The sequence below is a fragment of the Mchenga conophoros genome, linkage group LG4, assembly GCF_057382185.1.
Source record: "Mchenga conophoros isolate Kocher_MC1m ecotype Shallow Benthic linkage group LG4, M_conophoros_male_GT1.1, whole genome shotgun sequence".
NCBI classification, from domain to species: Eukaryota; Metazoa; Chordata; class Actinopteri; order Cichliformes; family Cichlidae; genus Mchenga; species Mchenga conophoros.
In genome coordinates, this window is record NC_140529.1 from 35,890,165 (window position 1) to 35,916,825 (window position 26,661).

The 26,661-nt window shown below is 41.4% G+C and overlaps 2 protein-coding genes across 2 annotated transcripts in view; both read right to left on the reverse strand.

The window, feature by feature from the left end:
• The window catches only part of LOC146576688 (myosin heavy chain, fast skeletal muscle-like), a 98,979-nt gene extending 98,587 nt beyond the window's left edge, over positions 1-392 (reverse strand). Inside the window, exons 1-2 of the mRNA XM_085272130.1 lie at positions 293-392; positions 3-214 (exon numbers count right to left, since the gene is read on the reverse strand). Coding sequence (XP_085128256.1) covers positions 3-206 — 204 coding nt within the window. The 5' untranslated portion in view covers positions 207-214; positions 293-392. The remainder of the gene's footprint in view (positions 1-2; positions 215-292) is intronic.
• A 2,023-nt stretch (positions 393-2,415) lies between these two features.
• On the reverse strand, positions 2,416-25,933 carry LOC146576691 (myosin heavy chain, skeletal muscle, adult-like). Its single transcript, XM_085272131.1, has 39 exons — positions 25,627-25,933; positions 25,376-25,519; positions 25,133-25,289; positions 23,190-23,217; positions 22,992-23,106; positions 22,780-22,872; positions 22,492-22,555; positions 21,493-21,591; positions 21,288-21,391; positions 20,854-20,992; positions 19,555-19,673; positions 19,174-19,323; positions 18,910-19,080; positions 18,517-18,823; positions 18,356-18,429; positions 16,515-16,602; positions 16,308-16,425; positions 16,118-16,241; positions 15,562-15,698; positions 14,911-15,166; positions 13,425-13,667; positions 13,181-13,357; positions 12,939-13,084; positions 12,213-12,303; positions 11,738-12,127; positions 11,537-11,663; positions 11,336-11,454; positions 9,428-9,624; positions 9,163-9,346; positions 8,917-9,082; positions 8,703-8,827; positions 8,318-8,626; positions 8,034-8,237; positions 7,526-7,651; positions 7,254-7,424; positions 7,073-7,177; positions 6,875-6,970; positions 6,659-6,788; positions 2,416-2,527 (listed from the first exon to the last, which is right to left on the reverse strand). The coding sequence occupies exons 1-39, from the start codon at positions 25,825-25,827 to the stop codon at positions 2,499-2,501; spliced, it is 5,823 nt and encodes a 1,940-aa protein (XP_085128257.1). The 5' UTR covers positions 25,828-25,933; the 3' UTR covers positions 2,416-2,498.
• Positions 25,934-26,661: the final 728 nt, after the last annotated feature.

A 26,661-nucleotide genomic window follows, 5' to 3' on the forward strand; every position in this document is an offset into this window, starting at 1 on the left:
ACCTCATCAGCTTCGGTCTTCACGGTGACTTGGCCACCTTCTCTGCTCTGGACGACACCTTTGATGTACAGCTCCTTGGGTTCGGGCACGAAGCAGGCTGTTCTGGCATCAAACGGACGGTTCTGAGCCTCAATTCGCTCTTTCTCAGGTTTCCGGAGATAGATAGCTGCCGGCCCATACTGGGCCATCTCAGCATCGGTGCTCATGATGATATCTGAATTTTTAAAAGAAAAAAGGAACGTCAGGAAATTAAAAATAGTTTGCGAGAGAATGACTGTATTTTCTCACCCACCAGGTATCTAGACCCAGTTCAGTTAAAAATGACAGGGCAACAAGTGATTAAAAAAACAAATGCAGTCCTGAGTCAGCACTGTTGACAGGGACCAGAAGAGTAGATGGATGGTTCCAGCAGGAGGTTGAAACTCCTTTTATCGAGATGCTGCTGAAGCAAACCGGATGCTCCAAACTTGGCAATGTCACTCTGTCCAAATGTCAATCTCTCTGCATTATCGATCTCTGCTTGACACTTAAATATGGCACAGGATCTCGCTGTGGTAATAAGAACATGTCAGCAGCAGCAGGTGATGATCCTCAAGAACTATTTTTACATGCCTTCCATACTGTCGAGACCTGTCTCGGCTCCATCTGCAGGACGCGCGTCACATTTAACGCATGATGAATCTCTTAATCGGGCTATTCAGCGTGACAGCTTTGATTTGGAGTGGGAGAATTTGTCATTGTATTTATTAATGGGCATAAACCGGACATAAACATTGTCTGCATGATGTATTGTGACTTTCACGTTCATACTGGACTCAACGACCAGCTGCTCATTCACCTCCAAAGCACCTTGTTTGGATTAACTGGCTTAAAGTCAAGAGAGATTAAAGAACACTGTTATTTCTCCTTTTATCATATTTCATCACATTCCATTCTTTTAAAGTACAGTCCATGCACGTGCATCAAAGAAGTGTAATCTATGATCTCAGTAGCACTGACCATCACATCTTCAATGTAAGACTAGCAAATACTGATATATTCTAGCAAAAGGTCAAAAATATGGCTTTCTAAATGGTATATTATCTGTTTTTGCACTCTATCAGATTTACATGTGCCATTAATACATATAAAATGCTTTTCAAAGGTTATCATGTCATTCTCGTCATGCCTGTTCAATGTTGTCACTTTGCATTCCAAAAACATTTTATTTATACCAGCGTATTTTTGCATACTAGAGAACTGGAGAGCAAGGCGGGTTAATGCTTGTTATTTTTTATGCACTAAATAAAAGTTTATCAAGCATCACCTGATAGAAAAAACAGCTTATAATTAAAGAAAAAGTCAAACAAAAATGTAATTAATAACCCAGACACAATTATTATTGATTAATAATTAATAATAATTCTACATTTAAATCACTTTTGTATATACCTTAATACAAACATATTGGCAGGCATTGGTTTCTGGGTCTAACTCAGTGGCACTATGCTTTATGCTTAAATTATTCACATTTAGATGCTTCTTGGCCCAGATGACTCCTAAAGTTGGTGACAGTCAGCCACCTTGGGGGAACGTGTCTGCTTTGTCTGCTTTGATTACAAGTTAACACATAACAGAGTTCAGTGAGTGCCTCACTGAAGGCCGTGTGAACATCACAGGCGTATGGAAATACACGGTGACCGCTTTGTGCCACATTTAGACTAAGCATGGGAGAGTGTCTGTAATTTAATATGTCGTCATATTAGAGGGAGAAGTGCACGGGAGCAGGTGTGAACAGCAGCTTGTCAGCTTGAAAATATATCACATCTACTCTCAAGCAGTATGGAAGAATGTATGTTTACAGGCTTTGTAATAATAACAATAATAGCAAATTGAATTAACTGAAGTGTCAAATATGAACGCATAAATCTTTGTCTTATATAATTTAAATGAGGCATTTTTCTTGATTCATATTTATGGTGAGATGTTGCATTTTACTCTCCAGAAAGAGCCCATTTTGATTTTTAATGCATAATAGGACCTAACAGTGGGTCCAAGGATCTCATCCCGATACCTCATGGCAGTGAGGGTGCTGTTGGAAGGCCTGCAGAGTCCCTCCATGGATTTACTTCCCCGACCGACATTGACCCACCACCAAACCAGTCATGCCCAACAATGTTCTCCAGACCCCGCAGAGGCACCAGTTGTGGGCCTGCCAATTCTGGTATTCTATGGCAAATGCCAATCAGACTCCAAGTGCCAGGCAGTTAACACAAACCCAATACAGGATGTCAGACCCTCAGGCCACCCTCATGAAGTCTGCCTCTGATTGTCTGGTTAGAGACTTTCCCACTGTGGCCTGCTGGAGGGTTAAGGGCTTCCTATGACCCTGTCCGGCTAAAGTAGCTGCCAGTTTTCTGGAATCTCCTCCGTGCTCTCAGGACTGCGCTGGAAGACACAGCAAACCTTCTTGCAATGACATCTGTGCAACCTTCGTAAGGTCTAGGTATTGCCTCGTGCTACCAGTAGTGGCATTGACAGGAAACCACTGAAAAAAGAATCAGAAAAGATCATGAGGGAGTGGCCTCCACCTGTAAAACCATTCCTGTTTCTGTTCCTTCAGAGCACATGTTGCTAATTTCATTAACACCAAAGCAGCTGAAACTAATTAACACCCCCCTCAGCTACGTAACTGACCCGATGCCACACAAAATGGCTTTCTTTCATTTTTTTAAGCAGTATATATTTTGGTCAAATTTCTCATCTCTGTGAATTTTAATGAAACGTATCCCACTGTTTCTCAGACCCTGAAAGAAAAATCACTGTTATTAAATGTTGATTTCGAAAACTCGCTCTCTATATAAAGTTTATTATGACAGTTATGAGGCCTCTCAACGCTTAGACCACAAACTGAAGTTTTTAATGATTAGTTTTTGTGTCTTTGTCATTGTTTTTTGTCTCTTTATGTTCTTGTTTTAAATATCTGTATAAACCTCTGAGTATCCAGCAACAGTTTTAAGCTGCTGCTCCTGTGCTCGAGGTGAATGAACAATCCCACAGTGTGACTAAAATATTGATGAGCCGGTGGACACTCTTTGCCTCGTATGTCCACTTAGCATCCTGTTTCTGTCAGTGCAAACAAGTTGTCAGCTCTTCACGTTCTCCTCCTCCTCCTCTCTTGGAGGTTACCTTCAGCACTTGTATGTAACCCTCCTGCGCTCAAAGTCACACATGTGCAGCGGTAATTCCAGCCCTGCTTCACACGGATTTCTACAAATGTCATGACCATAGCAGCTGCTGCTGGTCACTGCGGTGCTGACAGGAGGGGAAAAAGGTGGATTTTCGTGCGGCCAAATTAGCTGCTTTTCTGCAATGATTTTCAGGCCTGTGGCGTTCAGGGCTTTTATCTCAGCCCTCTGCTTTTCTGCTGTAGCTGTGAGCCGATAATAATGTTACAGTTGAACTGGTGAGTGTCTGCAGTGCTAATGAGCAGCTTTTCAATACTGGCTGTGTGCATCGTTTTTTTTGTTGAAATCCTTAGCGTGGTAGCAGCAGCTGAGTGGGAACAGGCTGTTTTACTCCATTCATTTTGTCCAATCACTCTGTATGTTTTACTGTGAGCTGTTTGCATATTTTCTTCTATTTTGTTGTAACGTGTAAGTCTTGTTTTTAAGTTTAGTTTTGAACCCAGTAATGTTTTCCTGATTGTTGTCAGTAAGAAAAACAGAAATAAACAATGCGTTACTTTTATCATTTATTATTATTTTAACGGACTAAGCAACAGTTCATTAATACTTTAACTGTTTTATAATTTTACAAGGGAATATTTTATTTTCATTTCTTTGCTCATAGCCAGGGCAAAGCCAAGAGAGAGGCACAACCCAACACCTGGCCGCTCCTCTGGTCACTGCAGAAGTTTATCTGTACCAGTTTTATTCCCACATATTGTTAATAAGTTCCATTTTTTAAATTGTGGACTGTCGTGTTCATTTCTGGGAGAAGATGAGCAAACTTGAAACATACGTTTTCAAAATATTTTAAACGGTTGAAGGTTAAAATCTCACAGCACCATGGACGTCCCTCTGCACTGTCACAGGCTGGATGGACAAAAGCGTGCCAACGTTTTTTAATACAATAAAAACAATACATGAATGTGATTGGTTAAAAAGTTGAGGAGGAGCCGCAGTTTAGACTTGGCTCTCCCTTTGGTGATCAGTCTGGTGTCTTGCAAATGTTTCATCTCTGCTCCAATCACATGTCTTCTTCCTGCAAAAAGAAACTCCCTGTTGCTATGCAGTTTAGTCATTTTCCACAACAGCCTCACCCTGACTGTGCATGCATGTGGATCCTGCTCCACACCCTACACAAAGCACAAATGTGTAAACTAAAGATAAAACCTGCAAGAAAAATAGTCTAAAAGTTCACCCCTTAAAATAAAAAAAAGTATTTTATGGTTTATTAAATTTAGTTTCATTAAAATTTATTTATATAAAATGTATTAAGGTTCTGTTTTAAGGTGCTTATTGTAAGGTAAGACCTACTATAAGCAGCACTTGGCAAAGTGGGAAGGAAGAACTCGGTTTTAAGCTGCTGAAGAGACGAGACGTGAACGTGTCAGTGCTGTTCCAGGGACTTCTGGTTTAGACTTCCTCCTGACCCAGCCATCTTGTTTTCCCACCTGCTCCGGACAATCAGCTGGGAGAGAGCTAACGCTGGCTAAGCTACCTTTGCCTGCACCGAGTACAGGGGCCTGGCTAGCTACGGGATTTTCAAGGGTGTGGAGCCGGGTCTCCAGTTCAGTGAGTCTGGCCTCCAAAGCTGTAAACAGGTGACATTTATTACAAGTATCATTGTACTTGTAATAAACTTCTAAACTTCTTACACACAGAGCAGGAAGTTGTAGGAGGGACAGGTGAAGAGGCCATGCTGCTAGCGAGTCAACTACAACCTGAGCTAAGCTAGCGAATCCCTGAAGACACAGTGAGTGAATACTGTGATTCAGCAGAGAGTGTGCTTTGGATAAAAAGTGAAGATTACACTTTTAAATAAGTCGTTATCTAAAAGTTTACATTAAATGGGCTACACAGATAAGCTACACCAGGGGTGTCCAACTCCAGGCCTCAAGGTCCGGTGTCCTGCAGGTTTTAGACGTCACCCTGGGTCAGCACACCTGAATTAAACGATTAGCTCATTACCAGGCCTCTGGAGAACTTCAGGACATGCTGAGGAGGTAATCTGGCCCTTGAGGCTTGGAGTTGGACACCCCTGAGTTACACAAAACACCACATGCTTTTTAACAGGAACAGGAAGTGACAATGCACTGCAGATATTAGAGTGAGATCTGATTGAAGATAGTCCACTTTAACGCAATTCAACAGGAGTGTTGCATTAATTGTTTTGGAATTGCAACCATTTGTAAAATAATATTAGCCATTTCTTGGCCAGATGAAGCAGATTTAAAAACAAACAAACAAACAAAAATACAGAGTTGATTCCAAGTGTTTAATTCGCAATTAGTAACTGTTCACTCAAACAGTCCACATCCAGGAATGTACTGTCCAGTTCAGGAATACCAAGTGGCCCGAGAGAGCGCAGAAGTATTAAACATCCTGGTTTAACATCCTGGTTTTTCTTCTCACTGAAAAACTGCAGTTATTATTTGATTTAAGGTACACTGTTAAATACTTATGGACCTAACTGTGTATTTCTTTCCTAACCACATCATGAAAGCACTTAATGAGGACTCGGGAAACGAGAACCAAGAGAACGGCTTTAATGCCACGACAGATGTCGAGACGTGTTTGCTGAGCTCAAACTACAGCATCCCGACGACAGACCATAAAGAGCTCATTTCAGATACCATGCGCTCGGTGTTATCACATGCAGATCATAAAAGAGAGAACCATCAGTGATAAATATTACTTCATTTCCAAGATTGTAATTTTTAAATAAAAAAAATAATAATAATTTTGTAAACTGAACTGAAGTGTTTGTTCTGTTCATTTGTATTTCTGCTCCTGCCGGAGAGCCGATCCAGTGTGACTCCTGCCTTTATTAAGGCCTTCTATGACTGAGCTCAAATTAAGTCATTATGATTTTAAAAACAGCAGCAGACAGCACTAACAGAAACTTAATGTCTCATAATCTTTATTTTTAAATAAACAACTTCATAAGAAGCTGATTTTATCACAGCAGCATAACCATCAGCGGGTTTATCAGTCTGTCAGCAAAGGTTCAAAACACATCAAGAGGTTATGGTGTGAAATGGAAAACACATTTTGTAAGCATGTCTGATGGGACGGGATGCTTTACCACCTTTCCTTTCGTAATATGTGGTCCAGTGTATCCTCTTTGAAAGCACTGGAGAACTGTTCCAGCTCATATTATTGCTCCCACGCACATACTTTCAGGTCACTTCACTCAGCTACAAACATTCCTGTGAAAAATTGACTTTTTGACTTCAGCTTATTTGTATCATAAGATTTTGCAGAATTTATTTGTTCTTTTTTTTTGTTCAGATAAATGTAAAAGTTGATTCTTAATCCCAATAAAAACACTTCAAAGTAATACAAAAGAAAATGCAACGATGCACTGTCACAAAGCTGAAAACAACCATTTGTTCAGGGGACTTTTTGGAAGTTGATGATTTCTATTTCCTAAGACTTCGATTCCCCTTTACCAGCAACGTCACGACTCCTCGCTCTTAATTTATTCAGCTGGGACTCTGCGACATCAGCTCGCTCCTCTGCCTCCTCCAGTTCATGTTGCGCTTTCCGAAACTTAGCCAAATGGATGCTGCTTTGTTCCTCCTGTGTTTCAGAGAGCCACAGTAAAGAAGAGTTTTGTCTACATAACACGCCTGCATTTCTCACAGTGTTTAAGGATTTTCTCTCACCGCCTCCTCACACTGCCGCTTATATGCTTTCACTTTGAGCTGCAGCTTGTTGACCAGATCCTGCAGCCTCGCCGAGTTCTTCTTCTCCTCCTCACCCTGAAATCAAACAGAAGTGCTTCTCTCACATCTCTTTGAACATTTTCTCTCCTTCTCTGAGCAGCTTGTGAAATTTGCTTTGTTACGTAACAGACTTGTTACCTGATAAGTGAGCTCTTTAATCCTCCTTTCATATTTCCTCACACCTTTCGCGGCCTCTCCACTGTGTTTCTGTTCTGCCTCCAACTCATTTTCCAGCTCACGGACCTTAATAGAAATATATTTAGTTTAGATTTGAGCCTTAATTTCTCGGCATGTGTCGTTGCTCTCTGTCAGATCGTACTTTGGCTTCCAGCTTCTGAATCTCCTTCTTCCCTCCTTTAAGTGCCACCTGCTCGGCCTCATCCAGACGCTGCTGCAGGTCTTTCACCGTGGCCTCCAGGTTCTTTTTCATCCTCTCCAAGTGAGCGCTGGTGTCCTGCTCCTTCTTCAACTCCTCAGCCATCATGGCAGCCTGCATGCAAATGTGAACTGTGAAATTTTAATCCAGCCTCAAAGTCCAGCAGCCCTCATTCAAGTGACAGCGCAGTTAATTGATTTGAGGAGGAGACTGACATCCGTGATGGCTTTCTTGGCCTTCTCGTCTGCGCTCCTCGCCTCCTGCGCTGTCTCCTCCATCTCCGACTGCAGCTGAGCCAAATCAGCTTCCATTTTCCTCTTAGAGTTCACGAGACTGGTGTTCTGGTCATTAAACAACATTGAAATATGACATTGAAAGAAGTCTTTGGGTCCCTTACATTAGTGAAAGTGTCAAAATTAAAGAGAGAAATGAAGAGAAAAGTAGCTGAAAATCTGAACTTTAACGCATCATCTGTAAAACACAGAGGAGGTAGTTCAATCCATAATTTCCTAAATCAAACTGCCGATGTTTCGTGTGTTTGTTACACAGCGCTGATATAAAACCAGATTTTATTGGGCAGTTGGTTTAAATAGAGCTTATTTTCAACTATACACAGAAAGACTGCAAATAAATGTTATTTTTACTATTGATTAAGTCCAGTTCTCTAAAAAATTACACAAAAAAAATACACTAAAAAATGGACTCTGTATTTTGCGCTCTCACCTGAGAGTGCAGCAGCTGAACACGCTCGCTGACCTCCATCAGCTCCTGCTCAGCGAGCTTTCGACTTCTGTCACACTGCTCCAGCGACGCCCTCAGCTCCTCGTTCTCCGCCATCGTAAGATTGTTGCGGCGTTCTATGATAGCTAGCTCCTCTTTTAGGTCCTCCTGACGTTGGAGGGCTTCATCCAGATGGACCTGGGTGTCCTGAGGATGGAGGCAGTAGTTCTGGGATTTTAAACATCATCCCAGAATTTTTAACCAGAACAGAAAAAGTTCCCACGCACCTTCAGCTGAGTCTGCAGATTTCTCAGTTGTTTGGTTGCCTCGGCTGCCTGCCTGTTGGCGTGACCCAGCTGTATTTCCATCTCGTTTAGATCCCCTTCCATCTTTTTCTTCATCCGGACAGCATCGTTCCTGCTGCGCGTCTCTGCATCCAGCGTGATCTGCAGATATTCCACCGTTCTCTGGTAATTCCTTTTAAGCTGGTCGATTTCTTCGTCTTTCTCTGCCACCTTCCTCTCCACCTCTGACTTGATCTGGTTCAGCTCCAGCTCAAGTTGCAGGATTTTGGCCTCCTCTTGTTCCAAGGAAGACTTCAGAGAGAGAAAACAGCAATTAGTGTTGTTGTTATTTTATAAAATATTAAAGTTTGTTGGGGCGAAAAAATACCTCAGCTTCCTCGAGAGCTGCCTGGGTGTCTCTCTTCTCTTGTTCGGTGTGCTTTGTGGCTTTTTCCAGCTCACGGAGCATTTTGGTGGACTGTCCAACTTGCTCGGTGATATCTGTGATTTCCTCTAAAAGACACATCAACACACTTTATGTAAAACATTGACTGCAGCCGCTCAGAATCCAAACAGCAATTTATTTCCTGCAGAAGCCTTACGTTGAAGATTTTTATTGTCTCTTTTCATGCTCTCAAGGTGATCCAAGACTTCTTCGTATGAATTTTTCAGCTTGAAGAGTTCTGTGTTCAGCGCTCTGGACTCTCTCTGGGAGACTTCCAGATCTGATTGACTCTCCTCATACTTCTGTTTCCACTCAGCCAAAACCTGGCAGGAAGCAGCACATGTAATCAGTGTAGCCTTATGATGATACAAATGAGGACATGTTTCAAAACAGAAAGACCCACCTTGTCGAAATTCTTCTGTTTCTTGTCTAAGGTGGCATTTGCTGCGTTTGACCTTTCTAGCTCAACCATGAGATCCTCGAACTCTGCCTGCAGCCTCTGCTTGGTCTTCTCCAGCGATGCACACTTGACATTTGCTGCCTCTGTCATCTCCTCGGACTCCTGCAGCCGCTGGACCAGCTTCTTCCTTTGAACCGAACATAAACTGCGTTAAAGCAGAAGAAGCCCATCAGCGCTGACCCGAGATACACACTGTGAGGTTTTTTACTTTGCCTCCTCGAGCTCCTCGGTGCGCTGGATGGCGTCTGTCTCGTATTTATTTCTCCACTGAGCCACGTCACTGTTCACCTTGGACAGGCAGCGCTGCAGCTCAACTTTGGCCTCTTGCTCCTCCTCGTACTGCTCTCTTAAGAGCTCGCAGTCGTGACGAGATGACTGCAAATTGTGAGCCAAGGTGTTTTTTGTCTAAAGAAATTTAAAAACGTACACAAAAAAACTGCTTCATGCCTTTTAAAACTGCTTCACCGAGATGCAGTAACAATTTTTTTTGCCCTCTGGGAACAGAAGGAACAAGCTGTGACTACAGCTGTGAATCATACTGAGTCATGACTGCAGGCAACTTTTACATTTAATATTTATGGAGCAACATTTGAATTCCTTTGAAGTCTGATTTTGGTCTCCCGACTCTAGCTGCTAAATGTTCACCAGCTAATCTCTAACATGGCTCTATTTTTCATCCTGAGCAGGTGCGGTACAGATGCTTTTTAAAGGTTTCTCTCTGAAAGGAGCCGTGAGAAACAGCAAGACAGAAACAACAAAACGAGGAGCGGAAACTGGCTGTGAAGCTTTATCAAGCTGACTTCAGATTCTGTTTTTTCTCAGATCCAATTATGAAGTCACTCACAAAGATCTCACAAAGGTGGCAACACAATAATGTGACAGAACAGCTGCTAGATTTTACTCTAAACCAGTGCTTCTCAAAGTGTGTGGTGCACCCCACTGGTGGGGTGCAGAGTTCTGACTGGTGGGGTGCAAATATGCGCATCCGCATCCACATGTTTGCACTCTTCAGTGCACTTCTTTTCAGCTACAGCCTACACACATCAACAACAACAACAGGACCTAGTTCATTCTGTTTTAAGCCGGCAAGGCAAGATTGCAGATGCTGCTCAGGTTTGTCCGCCTCCCCTGCAGCCACGCCCCAGACCACGCCCCGCCACAGCTCTGCAGTCAAAAACAGGCTCACTGCAGCCAATACGAGTGAATAGTATTAAACTCTCACTAAATTATATTTTTTTCATCTCTGTTCACAAGTTTCTGAATTTTCTTTTTTTATATAAAACTAAGACTGAACTGTATTTTTCCATGTTTGGCAATGTTCACATTCTCTTTAAATTGTTGCTTTTTTGAAGAAGTGGCGCAGACTAATGAAGCAGTCTAGAGACAAAAGTTACAAATAGTTGTTTGAAATGAAAGTTATTTGTTTATAACAACAATTACTGAAGGATTCATTGAGAATGAGTTTCTAAATAAAGTCACGGCTCAGCTTTTCTGTCATTGCTTTGTTTAGATGGGGCGTGAAAATATTTCTTCCTGCCACGAGGAGTCGCCCCCTGCTGGTCATTAAAAATCATTCAGATCAATCATGGCTATTTCTTATAATTCAGAATATACTGCCCCCTTCGGCCTAAATGTAAAAATGCACCTTCTTTACACATTCAGAATATATTAATAAACTTATTTGTTTTTTTCTTCTGGCTTTTACATGTTTGACAAATATGTTAATCACAGCTTTACAGCTTTTTGTATTGTACACAGAGAAGACAGTGATAAATGTCTGATAAATTACTGACCTGTCTTGGAAAGAGTCAGTCGAGGTATTGCAGTCATGGACTGCAAAATTAGTCTGCATGCATCAAACGTTTATTTACGGTCACATGGTTTGGCTCCAATGAACTAAAAGATTCCTAAAATCTTTGATGTCTGTGGCCAAAACATCCAGTTCAGTCAGTCATTGTTTCCTAATGCAGATAGATATGAAAAAAAAGCTAATAAACTGCTAAATCATCATAGCTGATGGTTTTGAGATTGAATTTCTCATCCGTTCACAAGAGATTAGTAAGAACTCTAAATCCTTGCTGTGACTAGATATCAATCTTTGTTGTGCCTTTCAGACCTTGATTTCTTCGTCCAAAAGTCTCTTCATCTCTTCAATTTTGTGACCGGCTGCAGTCTTCCCTCTGTTCACCTGGAACAGAATGGACTCTTTTTCTTCCAGCAGACGGGTAAGTTCACCTGTCCAGGACAAAAAGAATAAAAACTCACGTGTCTGAGCATCTAAAATGTTCTTTTTATCCTTTTTTAATTAAAAACCTACCATTTTCTGTCTGCAGTCGAGCACTCAGGGTAGTGTAATCACTAAGAGACCTCTGGGCTTCATCTGCTTTGGTCTTGTATTCATTCATTTGATCTTCAAGGCTCCTGCACTGTTTCTCCACGTTAGCCTGAAACATAGAGCTCTGGTTATAATAGAAGAGAAGATTTCAGAAAAAAGTCCCCTCTGCAGACAGATGTTTACCTTGCTTTTCAGAACAGTCTCCATACTCCTTGCCATGTCATCGATTTCCATCTTCATCTCGCTCTTTTCTTTCTCCAGTTTCTGCTTGACCCTTTGAAGGTTTTCTATCTGATCGCCGAGCTCCACAACGCTGTCCGCCTGCTTCTTGCGTAAAGCAACAGCGATGGATTCATGCTGCAGGGTGGACTCTTCCAGTTCGTGGCGCAGTCTCTGAATCTCAGCCTCGCGCTTCTTGTTGAGCTCGGCCTGAGCGGCGGAGGCTCCTCCGGCCTCTTCCAGCCTCTCGGTGATCTCCTCCAGCTCTCTGGACAGGTCAGACCTCTGCTTCTCCACTTTGGCCCGAGCTGCACGCTCAGCTTCGATTTCCTCTTCCAGTTCTTCAGTGCGAGCCTACAATTTGAACACATGAAACTGGTATCATAACGCTGAACATCAAGTGCTCGATACTTTGAGACTGCTACAATTACATAAACACCTGAAGCTCTTTAATCGCCTTTTGAAGCTGCGTGCTAAGAGCTTGTTCGTCGTCAACTTTGCTCTGCAGGCTGCTGATTTCAAAGTCCTTCCTGAGAAGAGAATGATTTCAGGTTCAGATAATATTTAACTCCATTTATAAGATCAAAGTTTCACTGTATATAAAAGATGGATGGAGCCATCATTCCCATGTTGTTTTTTCAGTGTGGGATGGTGCTGAATATTAATGTAATTTAATGAAAATTTAAAGAGTATTGCTGTTAGTTTTTTTTAATTATTATTTTATTAGTATTTAAACCTTGTTGTGTTGCCATAAAGTCCTGTTGTTTCCACCTGTGTGTGTTTTCCTTCACTTTGTGCCTCTGTGATGATTCTGTGATCTTGTCGATTGTCTGGATTTTTGTCCTTTTGAACTCTTCCTGCTTGTATCGAAAAGCACTTTTTGTTCATTACTACATCTGCTGCTTTGCTACCTGCTGTGTGGGCTCAATACAACAAGGTGGTGTGATTAGCTGACATTTCAAACAGGAAACAGGGATAGTTGGATGTGGATTCACTCTGTGGTTTAGGAGGTAAAACAGCAAAAGGTCAGCTTTAGATAAAAAGGAATAAAAAGCTTTTGTCTGGACGGACACTGCTGAACAGAATGTTCTTGGGTTTAGGAGGTAAAAGCTCGGATTCATTGCTTGGCGAAATCTTTTTTTTAGTAATCTATTTATTAACTCACTTTTTCAGTTGTTCCTCCGCCTGCAGCTTTTCATTCTCCAGGTCCATGATGGTTTCCTGGGACAGCCTCAGATCTCCCTCCAGTTTCCTTCTGGATCTCTCCAAGTCGGCACGCAACTTCTTCTCCTGCTCCACCAGCCCCTCCAACTGCAGGATGTTTACATCAATCACTAAGTCTGCAGCTAACATTACAAGTTTACGTGATGGCTTCATCTTAAGAAGCACTGAGCCTTTTATACTTACATCATCAATTTGTTGCTCCAGCTTAGTCTTTGTCTTTATTAGAGAACTGACTCTGTCCTCCTCTGCCTGGAGGTCGTCTAAAGTCTGCTGGTGCACCTCCTGCAAAGCTTTCGTCTCCTTTGAGGACTTCAACAGGTTTTCCTCAAGAGTCGTTAACTCCTCGATCAAATTCTTAACCTAAGGAGAGAACTTTGTTGAAAACAAAAGCTTTAAAAGTTCAGACAACAGAAATCATCAGAGGCACCTTATTTTCAGTGGCATATTTCTCCTTCTCCACTTTGGCGATGGTAAGTTCCAGGTCGTCTATGTCCCGTTTGAGCTCAGAACATTCGTCCTCCAGTTTCCTCTTCTGGGCGGTGATTTCAGCGTTGATCTCCTCCTCTTCCTCCAGCCTCTCGGAGAATTCTTTGGCTTTGGCTTCCAGGTGGATCTTGCTCTTTATCAAGCCTTCACACCTTTCCTCAGCATCGCACAGGTTCTCCCTCTCCTGAGGAAACAGGACACAATGACTGTCATAGTGCAGTAAATTTTTAATTTAACCTCGGTTAATAGTTATTCTTTTTCTAAAGTTTGGACACATATTCATATTTCATGTTTTTGCACAGGGATCTGTTTGGAATCTTCTATTTTCCTTTAAGGATAGCTGAGCTGCCTGCTGACGGTGCAGAAGCCGACCATTTCCCTTTCTCTGTGATGGTATAAAGAAAACTTTTAATGAATACTACAAGCTATTTCCTTTGTCTTCATGTCGGCGGAGCTGAAGCAGACGTTAGAGGAAGTGTTCAGATGTATGTTCAGGAAGTGATCAGGATGCAATCAAAATGCTCAGTCACAGTGATCTGGATGAGCTCTGAGTCAGATCCAAACTGTGTGTTGATTCAAATCAACGATGAATTCCCTCAGAAAGTTATATGGAAGCAGCTGGCAGTCAATAATCAGGCCACAGAAATGTTCCAGTGATGTGTTTGTGCAGTCCCTCCACATTTCGTTTCTTCAAAGTGCTCAGATTAACATCCTGTCAGGTCATTTTCTTCTTATTTAACACTTCCTTAATAAACTGAAGATTATTTCTGCACAGGGGTCAGTCTCGTGTTACCACATTGTCCATTCACTGTCGCTCCCAGCAGGTCTTTTTCTCGTTTTTCTCTTTAGTGGTTTCTTAACAGCATGGAGGAAACATTCACGCTTCCTTCAACAGCTGCTCGAACTCTAGGAAGCGCTGACATGAGCTCTAATTTCAGAGGATGGTGATTCTAATGGCGTTATTCTGCACAGCAGAGAGATCTTGCTCTTCGTTTCCTCGAGCATCACAGCCTGCGTAGGTGAACTCACAGTACTTAAATAAATCATGTACTGACTGACCTTCATGTCTGAATAAAAGATAGACCAGCATTTTCTTTACATCACTTGTTCTTGCATTAATAGAGATTACCACAGTAGTAGCAGTGGGCTTTTTCTGTGCACCAACACCAGAAACCTTTGACTCAAATCTTAATATGTTGTAACGCTGTTATAAGCATTATTTGCTTTAAGTTTAACATCATGGTCAGTTTGCTTTCTTCTTATTTTAAGTTTGTTTTCCTCCAGTTTCCCTGCAGTGATCAATTATACTAGTTCTTATCTTACCTCATTATTGATCATCTTTAATTTAATCTGATCTTCAAATCAGGCAGAACAAAATCAATACAAACAGACCACTTTGTCCCACTCAGGGCTGAGTGTTTACATACTGCTTGTATTTGAAGGTAAAGGTCATTCTTCTCCTGCACCAGCATGACCATCTTCTCTTCCAGCTCCTTCCTCCTGGCCTCCGACTTTGCCAACTCCTCTCTGAGTCGAGCAAACTCCTCCTTCATGGTCTGCATCTCCTTCTCAGCCTCTGCACTTCGTAACAGAGGCTTTATCTTGAAGAAGAGCTTCATCCAAGGCCAGTTCTTCACATTCATGAACGAACGAATGTTGTACTGGATGATGTAAACGGCCTCTCTACAGAGTGAAAAAGCAAAACAATGAAGAATTTGTTACAGATGTGAAGGTGATGAGAAAATCTGATCTTTTTAAGGTTTCTCTAAGTTATTCCTCACTTTTTCACTAGCTACAATGTCAGAGTAGCTTAAAAAATGAAAGGGAAAAAAAATGAAGGGAAGCAGAGTAAAAATGAGAAATTATCTTGGCATTTTTAATGTGGGACAAAGATCACGACTGCAATTACAATCATAATTAATGACAGTTTAGAAGAAATAGTCTCCTTTGTTACCATAAAGGACGCAGTTATGAAATAGCCTGTGTTCAATCCCATCTAACTTTCTCCGTCTTTCATTCGCCTAATTTTCCATAAATTCTACATCCACTAATCCAAAAGAAAAAAAAAAGTGCCAGACCTTTTCTTCATCATCTCCTTTAACCTCAGCCTGGTGACGTAACCTCTGGCTACAGCCTGGATTCGAGTCATCAGCACAGCTAGACGCTCATCCCGCATCTCCTCCAGAAGACCCAAAAGGCCGGCTTTGAAAAACACCTGCAAGTTGAGAAAGATTTCTCTTCAATTTCAAATTATCCATCCATTCTCTTCTGCGTATCCTTGTCAGGATGACGTGGGGGCTGGAGCCCAGCCGGCTGTCTTAGGGCGAGAGGCGGGGTACACCCTGGACAGGTTGCCAGTCTGTCGCAGGGCTAACACACAGAGACAGACAACCATTTGCACCTATGGGCAATTTAGAGTTTCCAATTAATCTAACCCCACTAACTGCATGTCTTTGGAATGTGGGAGGAAGCCGGATTACCCAGAGAGAACCCACGCAAACACAGATAGGCCCCGGCCTGATGGTGGAATTGAACTCAGGACCTTCTGTGAGGCATCATTGTGCTGCCTGCTAGCAATTTCAAATTATTTTAGCTGAAATATTATATAATATATATATATTTTTTTAAACATACCTTTGTGTATCCGAATCTATACTGGGTGTGGTCCACGTCAATGGACGACAGCAGCTTCTCGGAGGCCTTCTTGCTGTCAATAAACTGGCCCTCGGGGATCGCGCTGGCATTCAGAATCCTGTATCTGTCACACACGTGTGGAGGTTTAGTCTAAAACTCGAGGCAGTTCTTCAAACAAATTACATGTTACCTTTGCCTGAAGTCTCCATACAGAATCCTGCTGGGGAATCCCTTCCTGCAGATCCGGATACCTTCCAGCACTCCGTTACATCGCAGCTGATGAAGGACCAGATGGTGATCCATGATTCCTACAACAGATAGAGGTAACTTTTCCCCACAGGGTAACTTCAGTTCAAATTTTTTTTCTTTATTTGTTGTCTATTCCTGTTTGTTTTACCTGGTATCTTGGTCTCATTTGGGATGATGCATCTGACAAAGTGTGGATGTGTTGACCTGAGGTTGGCCATTAGTTTGTTCAGGTTCTCCTGCAACACATCATGCTTTCAGTCAGGTAGACTGATGGTAACATGTGCTGCACCAGTGTACCAGCACATGTGATGTGACAATAAAAGTGATTTGATACCATTTGATACCACAGAAATCACATTAACAGTAGATGTTACCCGCTGGTTTTTGGAATCATTATTCTCGAGCTTTGACTGTAGCATTGTTACTAGATATGACAATTTTTAGATCGCACGATGGAGCGCTCAAGTGTAAGACAATGTTAGCAAGCTTGGTTGGCTGGTTGCTTCCATAAACTGTGTGAGTGCAATGCAGAGATGCAGATGCTCGTCAGTGAGAAACACGGAAAGTCACTGAATCTGGATCACAGAGTTCCCGGGATAGGCTATTATAATATTAGTATAATAAGCCACACTCTCTGAATGGCACTAAGTAAGATGTTTAATCTTTATATTTTAATGTCTGATAAAAAGAAACTCCAAAAATTCTTTGTGTTGAGCTTATAAACTGCTGGCAGTAGATTAATATTTATTGTACAGACACAGTTTTGTCAGTTAACTTGACACAACACAAATGTGTGATTCACAAAGTGTCAAACTGCTTTTAACACTCAGTTAATTTCAATATAAATAGACAGTAGCTAAGGTTACGCATTAAAGCAGATATTTCTTTCACGCAGGAGCAAAACTCTGAGGCAAGTTCCCAAATAAACATTATCACGAGGAACTGTTTTATTAATTTCTTGGAACCCTAGTTTATCCAAGATAAATAAATTGGACGAACTGAGGTCTCATGTCACAATGACTCGTCGGAAAAAAAAAACTATAGCTTCTTGGCTTTCTTTTTGTTTTTCTATTCATTTTTGTGCTATAATCTATTTTATGGTTCAAACGTGAGCAGTTAATTAGTCTCATTTATCTAGAGCTGTCTGGGAATTTGGGAAACTTCAGACCACTAATCTGCAGTGACAGAGAGCCTGGTGAGGTGGAGGTAAACTCTGGAAAGAAGAGGAATGAGAGTCAGTAGAAACAAGATAAAATACATGTGGAAAGGTGAAGATGCAGTCAAAGCTCTGGAGAGTGCACGAAACAGGTAAGGAAGAGAGGACAGGCAGGGTGGGTGGAGACGAGTGTCAGGGGTGCCTTTGTGAGAGCAGCAAGAGTGAAAAGAAAGGTTTAAAAGATGGTGGCGAGACCTGCTGTGATGAATGATTTAGAGACGGTGGCACTGACAAAAAGACGGGAGGTGGAGCTGAAGATGTTCAGATCTTGATTAGGAATGAGCAGGATGGACAGGATTAGAAGATTAGTGGATGTTGATGATGGAGCTGACAGAAGAGGAAGAGCACAGAGAAGATTCATGGATGCAGTGAAGGAGGAAGATAGGGTGAGGTGAACAGAGATGATCTGCTGTGGTGACCTCTAAATGGAGCAGACGAAAAAAGAAGGAGGAGGAATGACTTGAAATCTATTATCTGGTGAGTCTTCTTCTATGTTTCCTTAAATGTTACATTTTTATAAATTTATGCAAAACAACAAAAACAAATGATTTATTCAGGGAATGTATAGAAGACCAGACGAGCTTTCAAGCTTGTGGTCCCTCCTCACAAATATCAACCAGTTGTATTATTTCTTTATCAATATTTGATGGACAAAGAAGAAACTATTACAACTATAACTACTGCTCCAGTTCTTAATACAGAAAAACTGTGTCATGTAAGTTTATTTTAAAAGAGTTAAAAGGATTTACGGGTAAATAATAACTATGTCTTACCCTAAAGAGTGCAGAAACTGTCTGGAAGGAGGACCCCTTTTTCTTGTAGTTTTTCTTGTTCCTATCAGCAGCAGCTAAAAACCCCCACATGAGATAAATGGTGAAATCTTAATCTAATCTCAATCTCTCATCTGTGTTTGATGTCTAAAGAGCTGGCATACCATCAGCTGATGCATACGTGGCAAAGAGCTGGCAGAGCAGTTTGAGGGAAGCTTTCTGGTAAAGCTGCACCACGGTGTCGTTCAGCGGGTCCTTGTTTTTTTCCAGCCAGCCGCTGATGTTGTAGTCGACGGTGCCGGCGTAGTGCATGAGGGAGAAGTGGGCCTCTGTCTTTCCTTTGGATGGTTTGGGCTTCTGAAAGATGCTGTTCTTCCCCAAGTGCTGGTCGTACAGCTTGTTTTTGAAAGACCCGTCTGTGGCCTTCGGGAACATACACTCCTCTTCCAGAATGGAGAAAATGCCCATCGGCTGAGAGGTGGAAAAGGTGATTAGTGTTTCATTCCTGTCTTCTACTCTTGATTTGAATATTTAAGGTAACAAAAAAGTAAACAAACCTTCTCAATGAGCTCAATGCACGCAGCCAAGTCCATGCCAAAGTCAATAAACTCCCACTCGATCCCTTCCTTTTTGTATTCCTCCTGCTCCAGCACAAACATGTGGTGGTTGAAAAACTGTTGGAGCTTCTCGTTGGTAAAGTTGATGCACAGCTGCTCCAGGCTGTTTATCTGCGTCAAACAGAAACGTTTCACCCATCAAACAATCAGAAATATGTTTAAAGGGATTTGATGTTTTTTCATCTCTGCAGGAATCCCCTTCACCTCAAAAATTTCAAACCCTGCGATATCCAGGACGCCAATGAAGTGCTGTCTGGGAAGTTTGGTGTCGAGCTGCTGGTTGATCCTCGTGACCATCCAGAGGAACAGCTTCTCGTACACGGCCTTCGATAAGGCGCCCACAGCATTGTTCACCTGAAAAATCAGACATCATTTTCACATTGTGTTGCTTTTAATAGCTCAGCTTGTACAGCGGACTGTAGGTGTGTAATAACAGGAATCGTTAGGTTGCTGGTTCAACTCCAGTTTGAAGGAGGTTTTACGATGCTTTCTGTCTGTACTGATTCAAAGTAGGTTTAAAAATACTGGATGCTTACAGATGGGCTGTGGTTAGTGGGCGTTTTTAGCTGTGGAAACATCATGTACCTGCTGTGGAGTCTGGCCTTTGGTGACATATTCATTCCCAACCTTCACTCGAGGGCAACACAGAGCTTTCAGCAAATCAGCAGAGTTCAGACCCATCAGATAGGCAACTTTGTCCGCCACTGCAGGAGAGATAACACAGAGGGGAAGGTCAGTGGGAGAGTGTACCCTGCATTTTAGATGAAACTCGCTGTAGCCCCTTATGACCTTAGCCTGGATAAATGGTTAAGAAACAAGACAGATGGATAATGCAGGTCAGCAAAATGTCACATCAAAACTGATAATAATCATGAAAATATGAGGAATCAAAAACAAATGAAGCAAAATTTAAAAATAACCTCTATTTCAGCGAATTCACTTTTTGTGCGCTGTGTTCAGATGACTCTCGGGTGGAAACAGCAGCCTTGTTCATTTGCTCGAAATATGGCAGTGCCTCATGCAGAACATTGCAAAGTAAGCAGTACTATAAGAGTGAAAGAAATAAGTGGAAGTGCCTGAGATCAAAGGCCTATTCTGAACAAAGGGGGCAAATTCAAGTGTCACATCACGCCTACATGAAGCTTTCAAAGCAGGAAATGCATAGACCTCTGAAACACTTTGTGGAAACTGATGATTCACCAACTAAAACTATTTTGAACTGAGCAAAATCATAAACAGGCCCCTCTGTGTCACGTATGCATCTGTTTCAGTGTATTTAGCAGAGGTATAACGTGGAAATCTAAGGCTACAGTCACATTGGGGGAAACAGTGGTTGGAGACTGCAGTGACCACGTCAAGTCAACTTGTCAAGACAGCAATAAAATGGCAATAAGAGTCAGACTGTTATCAGTTTTGGGGATCAAGTTGGCAGCTACATGCATCAGACTGATGGAGCAGCCGAGTTGTGCTCATGAGCACAGACTGACTGAATATTTAGGTCTTTGCAGTCTGCGTTTATTAATTGGATGACGGTTAATTGCAAACCTTGAGACTGACTGCAGCCAGTTCAGTTGGACTGAGACAAGTTGCTTCATACGGGGTGGCCAAAGCTGGTTGAAGGTGGTGTAGCTAAACTTCTTGGTGACCAGTTGGTGGCTGCAGCTACTTGCAACTGGTCCCAGACAGCAAAAAACATTGAATGCAATCACTCGCCAACCACCTTTTTTCTTCCTGGTTAAACAGAGATTGCCGTCCTAGTTTTGGTCAGCTGTGGGGCCCAAAAGTAAAAGCTGGAACAAAATTCACAGTGAAGCTGTAAAGTTGTCCCGCTGATGCCTGCTTTGGTTTTAAATTAGGGTGGAGGCACCACCTCAGACGTCTCACCCTCAGTGCCATCGGGCTCGGCCTGCTCCTCCCGCTGCTTCTGCTTGAACTTCATGTTCCCGTTGTGCATGACGGCACCCGTCAGCTTGTAGATGCCGACCTTTTCCTCAGTGCTAAAACCCAGGATGTCAATGGCTCTCTGAAGAACAGACACAGACATGGGAACTTCTCTGAGTTTAGTGCCAATGTCATGATTTTAACCATTTAAATGTAATGATGTGTTGATGTTGTGCATTGATTTATTTTTCAAATTAATAGTAATACATTTATGCATAATTATTTTCACATATAATTTAAGTAATAAAATTTAAAACCAACAAAAATCAGGTATTTCAAGTCTTTCATCTGATGTCAAAATATATCAGTAAAAATACTGTAATTAAGTGCATGGCTTCAGCCTGTATTCCACATTTCTGTGCATATTTTGCACTTACATCTGTGGCCATCAGCTCCTCTGCATCATTGATGCTCAGCACAGTGATTTCCCCCTGGCTGATAAAAGGGTAATCATAAGGATTGCTGGTTATCAGCAGCATCTCTGAAATGAGGCACAGAAAAATAGCTCATAGCTCTGTGCAGGACCAGACGCCATGGAAACTGTGTCACAACCATTTAGAGCTCATTGATTGGTATATTCACCGATTAAATCAGGCTTCTTGTTTGACAAGATCTGATAGAAGATGTGATAGCTCCTCTCTGCAAGCAGCTGGAAAGTCACTCTGGATTTTTCCAAAAGGTCTGACAATAACCAGAAATAAAACACAAATCACAAAACTTGGACAGACAGCAGAATATTAATTATTCCAAAAAATATTCACAGTCACATTCAGGCCTCACTCTCTGTCAGACGTTTTGCAGCTATAAAGTTTAGATTTTGATCGAAAATGTATAAGAAGACCTTCATTAATTGACCTCAGGCATAAAACAAAATATATTTTTTAAAAAAGGACTCTGGTCTGAAAAATAAAGGTAATGAGGGCGCATTAATCCTGCGTTCTTTCCAATGACCACCAGGGGGCGACTTCTCTGCTTCCAGAAAGCAGTCAGATTATATGGAAGTCTATGGGGAGAAGGAGTCTAGTGATCACTTGATGTATGACTTCAGTACCTTGATTGTGAGCTTATGATGTCAGTCACTGGTTTCAAGTCATATTTAAAACTACATGATGTTCATTTTGCTGTTATCAGGCCAATACCTTAATGTCATTATAATAATTGATTTCAATTTTGCTAGATTTTTCATCAGTTTTCAATCAACTTAGGCTTCTAACTGAGCAATTTATACAGCTAGATTGGACAGGTGTCTACTGCAGGTAGAGTTGATTTAGAAAATGTCTCCTGTGCTTCTGATTTCGCTGTGACGTTGAGTGATTTTGGATGAGGAGGGCATTCCTATCACCTCTCCTCTGCACCGTCACACTCCTGATGAACAGCTGGGCACACTGTGTGGAAAACATAGATGTCTGTGAATAATCACCTATCATATTCTTTGGGGAGACAGTGAAAGCCAAAGCCTTAAACCAGAGGGTAATTTCACTGTGGCTAAACCCATCTTTTGTATAAAGTCTGTCCCAACATTCGTGACAGAAAAGCTGCAGTTAATTATCTTTATTATTAACTGTTAAAATGGGCACTTACAAGTTTCAATATCAGCTGATGCCAACTTCCCCTTTGTTCCGAAGTGGATGCGGATGAATTTTCCCTGGAAAAGTTTAACATATGAGCTGGGACACTATTTTGACCATTGGACGTCTCTGGTAATCAAGCTCTAAGATAAATAAACTACATTTAAAGAAAAAAACAAAACAAAGTTATTCTTAAAGCTCACATCACCTGATATAATCAGTTGGGGTTTTTTTGTCATTATAACAGCTGAATTTTCTTAGTATGATAGCATGATGTCAGCCTCGGCTGGTCTTAACTCACAAATCGAGACGAGTTGTCATTCCTCACAGTCTTGGCGTTCCCGAAAGCTTCCAGCAGAGGGTTAGCCTGGATGATTTGATCCTCCAGAGTCCCCTGCAGAAGAATAAAAAGACATTTCAAGTTCTTTTCATTTAAATTAAGGTAAAAGCTTTCAGATTTTCTGCTCATGTTTCATCTCTAGATAATTAGAAGATGAATTAATTGGACTGAACCTGCATTTTACTGCCCGGTTGTTCCTTCTTGCTTGACTCTCCCATTGCTGTGATTGTTGCAAAGTACTGGATTACTCGCTTTGTGTTGACTGTTTTCCCAGCACCAGATTCTCCACTGATAAAATGTGACATCAGACAAACGATGGGAATGAAATATATGCAGAACGAAAAGTAAACAGCTAATAAAGTCATACTTACGTGATCAGGATAGACTGATTCTCTCGATCTGAAGAGAAGAAAGAAAGTGGATGATATCGGAGTTTGAGGGGCTGATGCACGTTTGTGGGGTTTTAGGCTTTGAACTTTTTTTAGTCTTTAAATAGAGTTTCATTTCACTTTAATTTTTACTATATTTTATGTCCCCTGTGCGTCTATTTAGGAAAGGAATGTATGAGTGAGAGATAAAAAGTGCTTCAAGTCATGCAACATACAAATCTGTGCAAAATTCTTGAGCCAGCCAGCCTTCTTTTCCTTATATCTTACTTCCAAGGAGCCAGACTTTGTTAAAGTGGTCTCGAGCAACAGTTCTCCTAGCTTTCTAAAGGTCTTTCACAGTTTGTCTTTGGAGACTGGATGCGTTTACACCCATTTTCAGTCCAGTCCTTGTACCTGACCATTTTCAGAGGTTTTTTTTGTTTGTTTGTTTGTTTGCTTTGTGTGTGCCAGGTTTGCAGGTCCTGCAGGTTTTAGACATGTCCTTCTTCTTCTTTCTTACATTTGTATTGGCAGTTGGCAAATAACTGAAAGGTGCATTACTGCCACCAACTGGTATGGAGTATGGTCTGGAACAACGCTCAAAAAAATAAAAATAAATAAATAAATAAATAAATAAATAAATAAAATTTAAAAAAAATCTTCAAATCCTTCCAAACAGGTTCTAGACATGTCCTTGATCCAACACAGCTGATTTAAATGGCTTAATTACTTCCTCAACATGTTTTCTCCAGAGGCCTGGTAATGAACTAATCGTTTAAGTCAGGTGTGTTCACCCAGGGTGAGATCTAAAGCCTGCAGGACTCCGGCCCTTGAGGCCTGGAATTCCCCACCTCTGGTTTAAGGCATTGAACATTGACCAGTTAAACCAGGGGTGAGCAACTCCAGGCCTCGAGGGCCGAAGTCCTGCAGGTTTTAGATGTGTCCATGATTCAACACAGCTGATTTAAATTGCTAAATTACCTCCTCAACATGTCCGAAGTTCTCCAGAGGCCCTCATCATTTGATTCAGGCGTGTCGATCCAGGGTAACATCTAAAACCTGCAGGACACCGGCCCTTGAGGCCTGATGTTCCAAATCCCTGATTTAAAGAAATAAGGGGTGGCTCAAGACTTTAGCACAGGACTGTATTTCCACCTGGGAAGGTCGTAAGAAGCATGAGAACTTCTTCTGTTCTTCTGTATACACACCGTTTGCTTCACATGCTGAAGATCTCCATGGAGGACTGTGTAACACGAAGCCTGAGCTGTCAGTGATTCCTGTTTATCTGTTTTATGTTTGAAGTGAAACTAAAGCTGAATCATTAAAGTCTCTATTATAAGGTGACTGCTTTCATCTGCAGTTGTTGCAGAAGCGTGTTAATTAAGTTGCTCTACTATTTAGTTATCCTGTGTGCACAAGATAAATAACTTTTTCTCACAATATAATTAACTCGCGCACTTCTGATAATTAGATTTATCCACTGTGCACGACACAGACACAGCTTACACCACCTTTCACCTCAGGACTAATATTTGTTTTTCACAATAAAACTAAAGAAATAAGTAAATACAAATTATTTTGGTTTACGTCAGTGCAAAATTGTAATTACATGTTGGACCTGGTAAAAGGTAAGAAAAAAATCATGTTAACAGGACTTTTTATGTATTTCTTAAAAGCTGTATGAGTATTGCTTTTTGTGCATATATGCCTGTAATTTTGGTTATTTAATATTGATCTTTTTCATTTCATTGCATTATGTTGTTAATTTTTTTAGCATGTTTAATTTGCATTTTGTAAATATTGGATAGTACATCAAACTTTTTAAAGTAATTATGCTTTTAATTATCTAAAACTATACACAATTTTAATTGAACTGTTAATATAACTCAAAAAATGCAGACAAACATGACGCTAGTCATGCCAATAACAATACTATGGGGCCAGACCTGTAAGCATGTACTGGTAAGCGTTGTCAGAGATGGAGAAGATGTGTGGGGGGACCTCCTGGCGTTTCTTTCCTCTGTACCCGGCCACCACCTCTGGGTTGTAGACCGGCAGCCACTTGTAAGGGTTCACAGTCACACAGAAGAGCCCAGAATAGGTCTGAATTAACAAGAAAAAAAACCCAGAATACAGACTGTTGGTATTGAATTAAAGTTAAAGATATTGTGAGTCACAGTTGTCCTTACATAAATCATCCAGGCAGCGTAGCGTTTCTTGAGGTTAAAAAGCACGGCGGGTTCGTGCAGATGCGTCAGCAGGGCCATGTCCTCTATCTTGTCAAACTTGGGTGGGTTCATTGGCCGAATGTCATCCACATGCACTGTGACAACCTGAAGTACAATTTCAAAAAGATACATTGTAAAAAAAATGACAGATAAAGACAGAAAAACCGATATAAGATGTCAGAAATAGTCAAATAATAGCTGGACTCTTTCACCTTTCCATCCTCAATCTCCACATTGACCTTAGTGCCATCCTGGCTTCTGATTTTTCCCTCGACATACTCCTGCTTCGGGTGAGGCACAAAAACGGCACTTTTGGCATCAAACGGCACATTCTGAGCTGCAATTCTCTCCCGCTCAGATTTACGCAGGTATGGGGCGGCCACCCCAAATACTTCCATGTCCGTGTCACTCATTTTGTTGAGCTGAGCGATAAGGATGAAAAAAGAGTTTAAAAGTAAAGTGAAGATGACGAGAAATTTAAAAAATATGTTGCTTACCTGAGTCAGAATTTCCAAAGAATGCTTGAATCCCAGAAGTTTTAGAGCCTTTAAATCATAAAAAATGACTGTACTGTCTGTACTGTTGTTAATTTTCCAATGGTGCACCACAGACACCTGACTAGACACCCTCACCAGACTTTGACAGCTTTTATAAGAGATGGTCGGGGGTTCTGCTTCACCTATATTTGGAGATCTGGCTCTCATGCCACCTTGGATGAGCAAGTATGTCCATTTTGTACTTCAAACTGTCTATATATAGGTGTATTGTGTCACTTTTAAACTGTTTCAATTGTAATCCTTCAGACTTTCCATTAAAAAGCAATGAATGGCATGGACAACAGCTTTGGAAGCTTACTGTCCCAACATGGCAGGCCTAATTTTCTGGGATCAGGGAAGATTAGCTCTGTTGGGGCTTCGCTAAAACTCTGGAGAGCAGAGCCTGTCACACACACCACTCTATTGGGGCAGCTGGGATAGGTGGGCAACATTAGCGCATCGTCCTGGCTAACATGATTTACCATAAATCCATTTAAAATCCTTTGAGCAAGTTTCTATTAATGTGTCTCCATCCCCAAAGATAATATAGTGCAGATATGTGTGTTTGCGTTTATAGGATGTGACTGCAGTGTTAAGGCAGGACTTACTGGAAGCTTAGCTGACTGTTTTATCTTTGGATCCAGTGCTATTCAGACTTCCCCACAGAAAAGTCAGGATAATGTTGAGATTTCCTTAATTTGCTTGAGTCTT